The following is a 12,385-nucleotide window of genomic DNA, read 5'->3' as shown; positions in this document are numbered from 1 at the left end:
TATATATATATATACAGTACAGACTAAAAGTTTGGACACACCTTCTCATTCAAAGAGTTTTCTTTATTTTCATGACTATGAAGGCATCAAAACTATGAATTAACACATGTGGAATTATATACATAACAAACAAGTGTGAAACAACAGAAAATATGTCATATTCTAGGTTATTCAAAATAGCCACCTTTTGCTTTGATTACTGCTCTGCACACTCTTGGCATTCTCTTGATGAGCTTCAAGAGGTAGTCCCCTGAAATGGTCTTCCAACAGTCTTGAAGGAGTTCCCAGAGATGCTTAGCACTTGTTGGCCCTTTTGCCTTCACTCTGCGGTCCAGCTCACCCCAAACCATCTCGATTGGGTTCAGGACCGGTGACTGTGGAGGCCAGGTCATCTGGTGCAGCACCCCATCACTCTCCTTCATGGTCAAATAGCCCTTACTTTCAAAGTTTTCCCAATTTTTCGGCTGACTGACTGAACTTCATTTCTTAAAGTAATGATGGCCACTCGTTTTCCTTTACTTAGCTGCTTTTTTCTTGCCATAATACAAATTCTAACAGTCTATTCAGTAGGACTATCAGCTGTGTATCCACCTGACTTCTCCTCAACGCAACTGATGGTCCCAACCCCATTTATAAGGCAAGAAATCCCACTTATTAAACCTGACAGGGCACACCTGTGAAGTGAAAACCATTTCAGGGGACTACCTCTTGAAGCTCATCAAGAGAATGCCGAGAGTGTGCAAAGCAGTAATCAAAGCAAAAGGTGGCTACTTTGAATAACCTAGAATATGACATACAAGTGATACCTCGGTTCACGAACTTAATTCGTGAACTGACTCTGGTCGCGAACCGAATTGGTCGCGAACCGAGGCACATTTTCCCATAGGGTTCAATGTAAATCCGGTTAATCCGTGCTGACCTTTTTTTGGGTGTTTTTGAAGCACAAAAATATGAAACAAATTACAATACACATTAGTACAGTATAGTAATGTATAAAGAGAGGACACTACCCTTGCTTGAGATGACTTCTGGCATGGAGGAAGGCAGGTGGGAGGCAGTTATTGTTTGGAGGGAGAGTCCCCCTCCATAAGGACATCAGGGGGATCGCCTTCAGGGGTTTCCTCTCTCCTTTGTCTCCTAGCTGCAGGCTCAGTTTTTCTGAAAAATCTGTCCAATGTCACTTGTCTTTTCCTGTGCTGCATAACCCTCCGGAAATGAGAGACCACATTATCATTCATAAGATTTAGCACTCTGTTCACGACAGTTATGTTGGGGTGGTGCTTTTCAAAAAAATCATGGCACTCATTCCATTTTTGCATAATGGATTTTATGGCATCACTGCTAACCTCCTCCCTTTCTTCCTCTTCCTCAGTGGAATGCTCCTCAAGAAGTGCCTTCTGCTGCTCACTGTGGAGTTCAGAAAGTTCTTCCGTGGTCAGCTCCTCCCTATGTTCCTCAACAAGCTCTTCCACATCAGCACCATCAACGTCCAGACCCATACTCTTGCCCATGGACACAATTTCCTCCACTACCTCTGCATCAGACCCTTCAAAGTCATGTTCACGTTCAGCGACACATTCTGGCCACAGTTTCCTCCAGGCTGAATTTAGGGTTCGGGGAGTGACCTCTTCCCAGGCTTTGTCAATAAGGTTAATGCAGTGGACAACATTGAAATGTTTCTTCCAGAAGTCTTTCAAAGTCAAGGACGTCTCTTCAGTGACATTAAAACACCTAGTGAAGAGCGCCTTTGTGTACAGCTTCTTGAAGTTGCAGATGACTTGCTGGTCCATGGGCTGCAGAAGTGGTGTTGTGTTGGGGGGGAGGAACTTCACCTTGATGAAGTCATACTCAGCATCCATATCATCCACCAAGGCTGGAGGGTGTGCCGGGGCATTGTCCATCAGAAGAAGGCACCTTTCAGGCAGCTGGTTATCAGAAAGATATTTTCTGACGGTGGGTGCAAACACCTCGTGCAGCCATTCCATAAACAATTGCCTTGTGACCCAAGCTTTGGCATTGGCTCTCCACATGACGGGCAGTCTGGCCTTGTTCACATTTTGTTGCCTAAATGCACGAGGGGTCTGAGAATGGTACACCAGTAGTGGTTTAATTTTCAGATCGGCGCTTGCATTGGCACACAGCAAAAGGGTCAATCTGTCCTTCATGGGCTTGTGCCCTGGTAGTGCCTTTTCCTCCTGCGTGATATAGGTTCTGTTCGGCATTTTTTTCCAGAAGAGCCCTGTTTCATCACAGTTGAAAACTTGTTGAGGGACGTATCCTTCTGTCTTCATGAATTCCGCAAAGTCTAACTTGTAGGCTTCTGCTGCGGCCTTGTCAGAACTGGAAGCCTCACCATGTCTAATCACACTGTGGATGCCACTTCTCCTGCGGAATTTTTCAAACCACCCCCTACTGGCTTTAAATTCGTCACTTGCTGCACTTGTAGAGGGGCTTCTTTGCAGTAAATCACTGTGCAATTTCCTGGCTTTCTCACAAATCATAGCTTCACTAACGCTATCACCTGCCAGCTGTTTCTCATTCAACCACACCAACAAAAGTTTTTCCACCTCTTCCAGCACTTGCGTCCTCTGCTTGGTTAACATTGTTACTCCTTTTGCAACATCAGCTCCTTTGATGGCGGCTTTGTTTTTCAGAATAGTTGAGATTGTTGACTTTGCCATCTTGTACTCCGAGGCCAGATCAGTCACACGAATACCACGGTCATGCTTTTCTATAATTTCCTTCTTCAGCTCAATGGTTATTTTCTTCACAACCTTGCTGTCACCTTTACTACTGCTCTGCACTTTCTTTTTGCCACCATGCTTGCGCTGCACATTCTTGTCACCTGCATTTCCACTTTGCACATTGTCACTTGCATTTCCACTTTGCACATTGTCACTTGCATTGCTGTTCTTGTCACCTTCATTGCTGCTCTGCACTTTCTTTTTGCCACCATGCTTGCGCTGCACATTCTTGTCACCTGCATTTCCACTTTGCACATTGTCACTTGCATTTCCACTTTGCACATTGTCACTTGCATTTCCACTTTGCACATTGTCACTTGCATTTCCACTTTGCACATTGTCACCTGCATTGCTGTTCTTGTCACCTTCATTGCTGCTCCGCACTTTCTTCTTTCCACTATGCTTCTTGGGAGCCATATTGGGTGTCCAGTGAACTGTACAGTACTGTATGTGCTAAAAACCACACCAATGTTTGCAGAGTACTCACAGTACTGTACTTCTTTCTGTGTCTCTTATTCTCTCCACGATCTTCCTACAGGAAGTGACGACCATGTGACAGCCTGGAAATAGCATTAAAATGGCCGCGGCTCCTGTTCGTGAACCGAGGCGGAGTTCGTGAACCGGAGCATATTTTTATGAACTTTTCTGTTCGTGAACCGAGTTGTTCGTGAACAGAAGCGTTCGTGAACCGAGGTATTTTCTGTTGTTTCACACTTGTTTGTTATGTATATAATTCCACATGTGTTAATTCATAGTTTTGATGCCTTCAATGTGAATCTACAATTTTCATAGTCATGAAAATAAAGAAAACTCTTTGAATGAGAAGGTGTGTCCAAACTTTTGGTCTGTACTGTATATATGTATGTATGCCCTGTTATTACATGCATCTATATATACTTATTATCCTGAAATGCGGCCAATATGCTGTCCCCAAGCGCGGGTACCCCCCCAAGCTGAATAATCCTCCTACAGGCGAATACCAGTGCCTGCAGGGGTGAGGTGCCGATAAATGGACAATTATGTCCAGTTTCGGTCACTTCAAAGGACAGGGGATCAATAGATCTTCTGCCCTTTAATGACACCTCCGGCAGTGCTGGAGACGTTCTACACTACAAAGGCAGGAGAAAAAAGGGCTCCCCTGCCAAATCATCCCCCGCCTGGAAGCGCGCGCCGAGATGCGCGGGCTGGTGCGGCGACGTCATATCACCGCACCAGCCTACGTGTACTCGGCTGCAGACGTGCGAGGCACGCCTGCAGCCCAGGAAAATGGGAGCGAGCGCAGCCAGGTTTAAATATCCCAGCAGTGCTATGCTCCAAAACAGAATCCCGGACACCCCCGATAAGAAGAGAGTGCAGGCAGCCATGAGCCAGGCTGCACTGCGCTAGCGGAGCAGGAGAGAAGGACCTGACCAGCCCCAGTAGGAGAGAGCAGCCGGTGCTCAGAGCAGTTAACCCCCACAGCCCTTCCCAGAGAGGAGAGCACAGGCAGCGCTCAGACAGAGCAGCAGTGCTCAGGAAGAGGCAGCGCTGCGCTGGAGGACCGAGCAGCTGGAGGGGGAGGCATCATATGGCTGAGTATCCCTGTCCTGCAGAGTTGCCCCAGCATTAACCCCTACTCCCTGCCCATGAACCCCAAAACCCTTGCAGCCCTGCACCCCAGCATACCAGCCCACAGGACCCCTGCTGAGGTTGTCTTAGATGTGGGGAGTAGAACAGGAATATTAACACCTGCTGGAATCATCCTATTGCCCTGGAATTGCATTGAACCCTTGCAGTGCCATCCTTTCCCAGCATTCCACCTAGCCATACCCCTTGCTGTGTATTAACCCTGGCAGAGCCATCCTGTTCCCTGATTAACCCTTGCAGTGCCCTGCAACCCCAGGTTAACTATTTATATCCATGGCCTGCAGGTATTGACCCTTGCAGTGCCACTATTGTGTTTAACCCCATAGAGACAGTGTGTAGCCAGGTTGGGTGGGCTGATGCTAATAGTGTGTGTGAGTAAATGTATTTTTAGGTAGATTTGTGGGGTGAAATTGTGTATTGTACTGTGTGTAGCGTAGTTTAGGTGTATTGTAGTGTTGTTATATATTACTGTGTGCGACTATAAGTATATATATTTATATATCCTTTGATATAAATATATATAATTATAGCGCTAATTAGACTGTAAACTTGTTATTGTGTTAATAAATATACTTTATTACTAGGGTACAGAAAAGGGAATCTGTCACAAAGACCGTGATCACTGAACAGTGTGTTGTCTTCCTGGCGCTAGAGTTCGACACATCGCGGATTGGGTTGACAGATTACTGGGAGGGGCTGGAGAAGACCCAGCGGTCATGGTCCATATCGGAACCAATGACAAAGTTAGAGGAAGGTGGAGAGTCCTTAAAAATGATTTCAGGGATTTAGGTCACAAGCTTAGGGCAAGGACCTCAAAGGTAGTGTTTTCCTAAATACTGCCTGTACCATGAGCCACACAAGAAAGGCAGTGGGAGATTAGGGAGGTTAACAAGTGGCTCAAGAACTGGTGTAGAAAAGAAGGGTTTTGGGTTCCTGGAGAACTGGGCCGACTTCTCTGTCAGCTACAGGCTCTATTATAGGGATGGGCTGCACCTCAATGGGGAAGGGGCAGCTGTGTTGGGGGAGAAGATGGCTAGAAGGTTGACGGAGTGTTTAAACTAGGGACTGGGGGAGGGTAATTACGTTATAGGAAGATAGTGCAGATAGAGACCGGGGGCAAGTTAATGGGACTGGGTGAGGAATGGAAGGAGGGACTAGAACATTTCAGAAGGAAAGGTGTAGGGTAAAAAATATACATAAACCTCTTAATTGTATGTATACTAATGCCAGAAGCCTGACTAATAAAACTGGTGAACTGGAATTCGTGATGTGTGAGGAGAACTATGACATAGTGGGAATAACTGAAACATGGCTGTATGATAGCTATGACTGGGCAGTTAATGTACAGGCTTACAGTCTCTTTAGAAAGGATCGTCAAAATCGGAGAGGTGGAGGGGTCTGCCTTTATGTAAAGTCCTGTCTAAAGCCCACAGTCCGAGAAGATATAAGTGAGGGACATGAACATGTGGATTCACTGTGGGTAGAAATACATGGAGGCAAAAATAATAATAAATTACTAATAGGAGTTTACTATAAACCACCTAATAAACCAGAGTCCACAGAAAATCTACTACTAAACGAGATAGACGAGGCTTCAAATCATAATGAGGTCGTTATTATGGGGGACTTCAACTACCCAGATATATACTGGGAAACTGAAACCAGTACATCTCATAAAGGAAACAGGTTCTTGGCAATAACCAAAGACAATTACCTTTCCCAAATGGTTCAGGACCCGACTAGAGGGACGGCCATACTGGACTTAGTATTAACCAATAGACCTGACAGAACAACAGATGTGCAGTTCGAGGGACACCTGGGAAATAGTGACCATAAAGTAATAACCTTCCAATTATCCTTCAAACGAGCATTTCTACAGGGAGGAACAAAATTACCAAACTTCAAAAAAGCAAACTTTAGCCAACTAAGAGAGGCCATAGGCCTAACTATCTGGGACAAAGCACTCAAAAATAGAAATACCGCCACAAAATGGGATATTTTTAAAAGCATCCTAAAATCTAATTGTGAGAGGTACATATCTTATGGGAATAAAAGGTTAAGGAACAAGAAGAAACCAATGTGGATAAATAGAACTGTAAAGAATGCAATAAATGACAAAAAGAAAGCATTTAAATCACTAAAACAGGAGGGTAGCCAGGAAGCACTGAAAAACTATAAGGAAAAAAATAGAATATGTAAAAAACAAATAAAAGACACCAAACTAGAGACCAAGAGATTAATTGCCAAAGAGAGCAAAACTAACCCTAAAATGTTCTTCAATTATATAAATGGTAAAAAGTATAAATCTGAAGGTGTCAGCCCTCTACAGAGCAATGAGGGGGGAGTTGCAGAGAGCGACGAGGAGAAAGCAAAGCTATTAAATATTTTTTTCTCCACTGTATTCACTGAGGAAAATAAACTGTCAGATGAAATGCAGAATGTAAAAGTAAATTCCCCATTAAAAGTGCCCTGTCTGACCCAGGAAGAAGTACAACAGCGACTTAAAAAGATTAAAATAGACAAATCGCCAGGGCCAGATGGCATACACCCCCGTATCCTAAGAGAATTAAGTAATGTCATAGCCAGACCCTTATTTCTGATATTTACAGACTCTATACTGACAGAGAGTGTTGCACAGGATTGGCGCATAGCAAATGTGGTGTCAATATTCAAAAAGGGTGCAAAAACAGACCCCGGAAACTATAGGCGGTAAGTTTAACATCTGTTGTGGGTAAACTGTTTGAAGGTTTTCTAAGAGATGCTATCTTGGAGTACCTCAATGAAAATAAGTAAATAACGCCATATCAGCATGGCTTCATGAGGGATCGGTCATGTCAAACTAATTGAGGAGGTAAGTTCTAGACTTACGAATCAATGGATGTCGTATATCTGGACTTCTCCAAAGCATTTGACACTGTACCGCATGAAAGGTTAGTATATAAAAATGCTCGGACTGGGAGAAAATGTCTGTATGTGGGTAAGTAACTGGCTCAGTGATAGAAAACAGAGGGTGGTTATTAATGGTACACACTCAGATTGGGTCACTGTCACTAGTGGCGTACCTCAGGGGTCAGTATTGGGCCCTATTCTCTTCAATATATTTATTAATGATCTTGTAAAAGGCTTGCACAGTGAAATATAAATTTTTGCAGATGACACTAAACTGTTTAAAGTAATTAAGACTGAAGAGGACAATATACAGCTACAGAGGGACCTGGATAGATTTGAGGCTTGGGCAGAGAAGTGGCAGATGAGGTTTAACACTGACAAATGTAGGGTTATGCACATGGGAAGGAATAATGCAAGTCACCCGTACATACTAAATGGTAAAACACTCGGTAACACTGACATGGAAAAGAACCTAGGAATCTTAATAAACAGCAAACTAAGCTGTACAAACCAGTGTCAGGCAGCTGCTGCCAAGGCCAATAAGATAATGGGTTGCATCAAAAGGGCCATAGATGCCGTGATGAGAACATAGTCCTGCCACTTTGCAAACCACTAGTCAGACCACACATGGAGTACTGTGTACAGTTCTGGGCTCCTGTAAACAAGGCAGACATAGCAGACCTGGAGAGGGTTCAGAGGAGGGCAACTAAAGTAATAACTGGAATGGGGCAACTACAGTACCCTGAAAGATTATCAACATTAGGGTTATTTACTTTAGAAAAAAGACGACTGAGGGGAGATCTAATTAGTATGTATAAATATATCAGGGGTCAGTACAGAGATCTCTCCCATCATCTATTTATCCCCAGGACTGTGACTGTGACGAGGGGACATCCTCTGCGTCTGGAGGAAAGAAGGTTTGTACACAAACATAGAAGAGGATTCTTTACGGTAAGAGCAGTGAGACTATGGAACTCTCTGCCTGAGGAGGTGGTGATGGTGAGTACAATAAAGGAATTCAAGAGGGGCCTGGATGTATTTCTGGAGTGTAATAATATTACAGGATATATCTACTAGAGAGGGGTCATTGATCCAGGGAGTTATTCTGATTGCCTGATTGGAGTCGGGAAGGAATTTTTTCCCCCTTAAGTGGGGAAAATTGGCTTCTACCTCACAGGGGTTTTTTGCCTTCCTCTGGATCAACTTACAGGATAACAGGCCGAACTGTATGGACAGATGTCTTTTTTCAGCCTTATATACTATGTTACTATGTTACTATGTATAATACAGTGTATAGTATTTTTGGTAGGCGCCATAGTATATAACATAGTGAACGCATGTAGTTCATGGAAAGTGTAAGTGCAACCAAGGAAGATAGCTAGTTAGTTTGTATTTATAGTATAAATAGGCGGAGTCATCAATAGACGACTCACGCCTATTTATGAATATTAAGTGTTGAGATTACCCAAAATACCAATAATTAATTCCCTTTAACATTGGCGAGCCAGGCCCACCGCTAGGCATTTTTTTTTTCAAACAGAGCTGAACACAGAGCAATCTCTACAGCAGAGAACCTAAAATCTTAGTATTTTTGGATTTTAACAATTTTTAGTTGCCTTTTACGAACCTCGAACACATATGTGAGCATCCACTGAAGAAGTCGTTGCATGCCGTCACTTTGAGAGAACCATCTCCATTGGAGTTGATTAGAAGAAGTCTGGCTGGTCGGGAGAAGCAACAAGGACAGGAAATGTCAGCTCCAGAGAAGATGGTTTCTCAACAAAACGTGAGTATGGACTTCTCAACACTGCAACACCTAGCTAAACACAGCACATTTAACCCCATCCTCCCCACCACTTGTTAGTCAGCAGAAATGCTGTGGTCCGATTTGTTAGCACAGGCTTGAAGTTATGACAAAAGGACGGTATTGAATAAGGCAACCAAACGGCTTCAGATGCTAGCCAAACTTGTACATACATTTGAGGATAGCATCTGCAAGCCAAAGCATGTTGCGCTGGTGTCTCGGTCAACAGAGACAATTCCTCCGACAATTCATTGCCAGTGCTGTGCCAGTAATTTGAACCAGGTTTCGGCACTGCGGGCACAGCTGGCAGAGAATGTACAGTCTACCGTTGACTGAGATATGCAGGTGGCTAGTATAGAGTCACAGTTGGTAGAGCTGCAGAGGCAGAAGGAGGAGATTGAGGCTCAGTTGACTCAGTCTTATGCTGAGATCAAGGCCTTCAAGAAACGGACTACCTCTACTGACGTGACGGTAGCCAAATTGAAGGATGAGGTTGCTGTAAGATCCCAGCTAATGTCTGGCATGCCCTTTCAGCGCCAAAATCTCCCCAAAAAATTCCCTGTGCAGGGGAAAAAGGGGGGAGATTAGTCTGTGACAGGCCAAATCTCCCAAAAGCCAAGCCTGTACAGACTAACAGAGATTTTTCCCTGACTTTGGGAAAAATAAATATCGTGAAGAGTGCGTCCCTGAGGATGGAACAGTTCAGGAGATGGGAGCAAGGCTACAGTGCAGACGGACCTAAGCCATGCAGGGCAAACATCAGATGTGCTGGCTTAGGTCATATAGCGAAACACTGCGAATCAGGAAAACACAAAACACACATGACAGGAAACCAAGTCAGGTGCTTCAGGTGTGGGAACAAAGGACACATTGCAAGGAATTGCCCTTGTTCAAGTAATTGCAATGTGTCCAGTAATAATAGCCAGATAACAAATCGTGCAGATTGACCATAAAGGGGTTACCTCTCAGCAGCATACGCCTCACCAGGTGCTGAGGGGTCAAAATGGCCAATCTAGGCTAGCAAATATTTGACACCCCTGTAGTATTTGGTACACCGTTTGTTCCCCGTGTATGTCCATGTTATGTGTTTTGTTATCTGTTTGTATGTTGTCTTTGATGTTGATTGGGGTAGTCCTTGTTTACAAATGTGTTTCGCCCTGCTGATTTTGTAGTTTGCATTCCCCGCTGTGAGTCCAGTCGCTGCTGTTTTTGATTTATTATTGTGTCCCCTTTGAGTAGAACTGTGTTATACTGTGGACTGAAAAAGTTGTTGGTTTGCGGTACAGGTGACATTGGTACACAGTTTAGTGGGATGTCACGATGAGCAACCAAGGTCTCAGATCGATGCGGATAACATTGTTTTGCTCAAGGTTTTCGGTAGGGCTGTGTTATACTGGGGACTGGGGCGGACAGACAACATAGGTGTAATGTTGCACTGCGCACTTACTTTCTAGTCTGATCAGGTAACACAGCTCTGATTGGGATTGGACACAGTGTTTGGCAGCAGAGTGCGGCCTGTGTTTGTGTTGTGGAGTCCTGAAGAGTCTAGGCATGATTTATGCCATGGATTCTACTGGCCTCCCCAAGACAGGATGACAGGGGGAAATCAGCCTGGGTACACATAAGTGAGACAGGGATATCGTGCCATCAAGAAAAAGATGGTGCTTCATCCACAGCTCTCCCTGAATGTCTTAACCTATTAGGGTGGCCATCCTTATCTGTTGGTGCAGAGGGATGTAAAACAGAGGACACGATTCTCTGATAGTTGGGTGTTCACACACACCAGTGTTAGGATAACGAGGGGTCCTGTGAGATGAAGGTCACCCCAATGCCTTTCTCTACTTATGGGTCAAAGGTATTGGTGCTAGTATTGACAACTAATTGCACCATGAGGGGAAAACTCCCCCAGGAGCGTATGGTATTTTCTTTCGTCCTAGGTATGGATACAATGGAGCAGGAGAAAAGAGCCCCAACTAAGAAGGTGGATATCCTACCAGATACCCCTGAGAGCAGTGAGCAGAGAGAAGCCAAGTCTCCATGGAAAAAGACTCCGCTGTGTCCTGACTGCGTTGGATACCATCTAAAAGGGACTTTGCTTTTCAACCTGCCCATCCACCCAGTGACCCAGGTGGTCCTACCTTGGACTATCATTGAACTGACATCGACAAACGGACGAAAAGACTGGCCAAGTACAACCAGGCCAGTCAGAAAGTCCTATAGTGATGAAGTCAGGGGTCAAGGACTCGACTCTGATTTGGTCCTGTGACCCCGAAAGTGTTGCCTTTTTATTTTGTATGTTTGTCAGTTGTGTGACCATGGACACTCTAGGTGCAAATGTGTGACAGCCTATATTACAATATGGCTGTACACCCATTTTCATCCTATAGTTGTTTCCCATTGACATGTGGGTCTGTGATCTACCTGTGTCTTTGGAGGTCTAGAGATATGCCCTGTTGCATGAGTCTCTATGGGTACACACACTAAATTTAATTACAATGTGTGATCTGTTTGTGTGTGAATGGGGAAAACAGTAGATCCCCCTAGGGACAGGCCCCCTCCTTTACAAGTTTATTTGCCACTTTAACCCCAAGAACGGTGAAGTTCATAAGGGTTGGACTGAATGTCAGTAGTGCGGTGTATTTTCCCGCAGTTAGAATTTAGGTACCATGACATCACCTCTTACCAGAAATTCGGACCTGCCTTGTAAAGATCTAAGTATCTGTCCATGGGAGAACCTCCTCAACGACAAATTCTTCAATCAAGATGAAAGGAGAAATGTCAGATGGAAGTTGTACCTATGCTGAAAAAAAGCCAGCCCACGGTTGACCGTACCCCAGGAAGAAGGAGGTGCTACGTGGAGAGACTGAGGGTAAGGCCATTCCAGCATTGGGAGTGGCTGACACCTAAAGATCGGCATTGATAGAAAGCAGAAATGAAAGAAGGGCAGTCCACGGTTGCTATGTGGATTAACCTAGAAACTGTGAGAGTGAAGCCATTCCAGAATACATTGGGAAAGGCTGATACCTGAAGATCGTCACTGACAGACCACAGTAACCAAAGATGTGTATTCTGTGGATGGAGACGTTTGGTTACGGTGAAGGGCAGGTCGGAGGTGTTAGCCGCGATGAGTGGTATCTAGGTCACCAAGAGTGGGGTTAAAGGGTCAAATATATCCCTACCCCTGTTGTGTTGTGTTTCTCGACAACAGGGAGATTGTAGAGGGAAGGGTGATATTTAAATATATGTATATGTAAATAGGCCTTAAATGGCCTATGAAGATGTGTGTATATATATATATATATATATATATATATACCCCCTG

At 44.4% G+C, this 12,385-nt stretch overlaps 1 protein-coding gene across 1 annotated transcript; it reads right to left on the bottom strand.

The window, feature by feature from the left end:
• Positions 1–1,884: 1,884 nt before the first annotated feature.
• LOC120977533 (uncharacterized PPE family protein PPE13-like) lies at positions 1,885–3,186 on the bottom strand. The gene is made up of 2 exons (XM_040405522.1): positions 2,522–3,186; positions 1,885–1,914 (listed from the first exon to the last, which is right to left on the bottom strand). The coding sequence occupies exons 1-2, from the start codon at positions 3,159–3,161 to the stop codon at positions 1,901–1,903; spliced, it is 654 nt and encodes a 217-aa protein (XP_040261456.1). The 5' UTR covers positions 3,162–3,186; the 3' UTR covers positions 1,885–1,900.
• Between the last annotated feature and the right edge of the window lie 9,199 nt (positions 3,187–12,385).

This window comes from Bufo bufo, chromosome 8, assembly GCF_905171765.1.
Source record: "Bufo bufo chromosome 8, aBufBuf1.1, whole genome shotgun sequence".
Taxonomy (NCBI): Eukaryota; Metazoa; Chordata; class Amphibia; order Anura; family Bufonidae; genus Bufo; species Bufo bufo.
The sequence above is the reverse complement of the archived record's forward strand: the minus strand, read 5'-3'. Positions and strand labels throughout refer to the sequence as shown.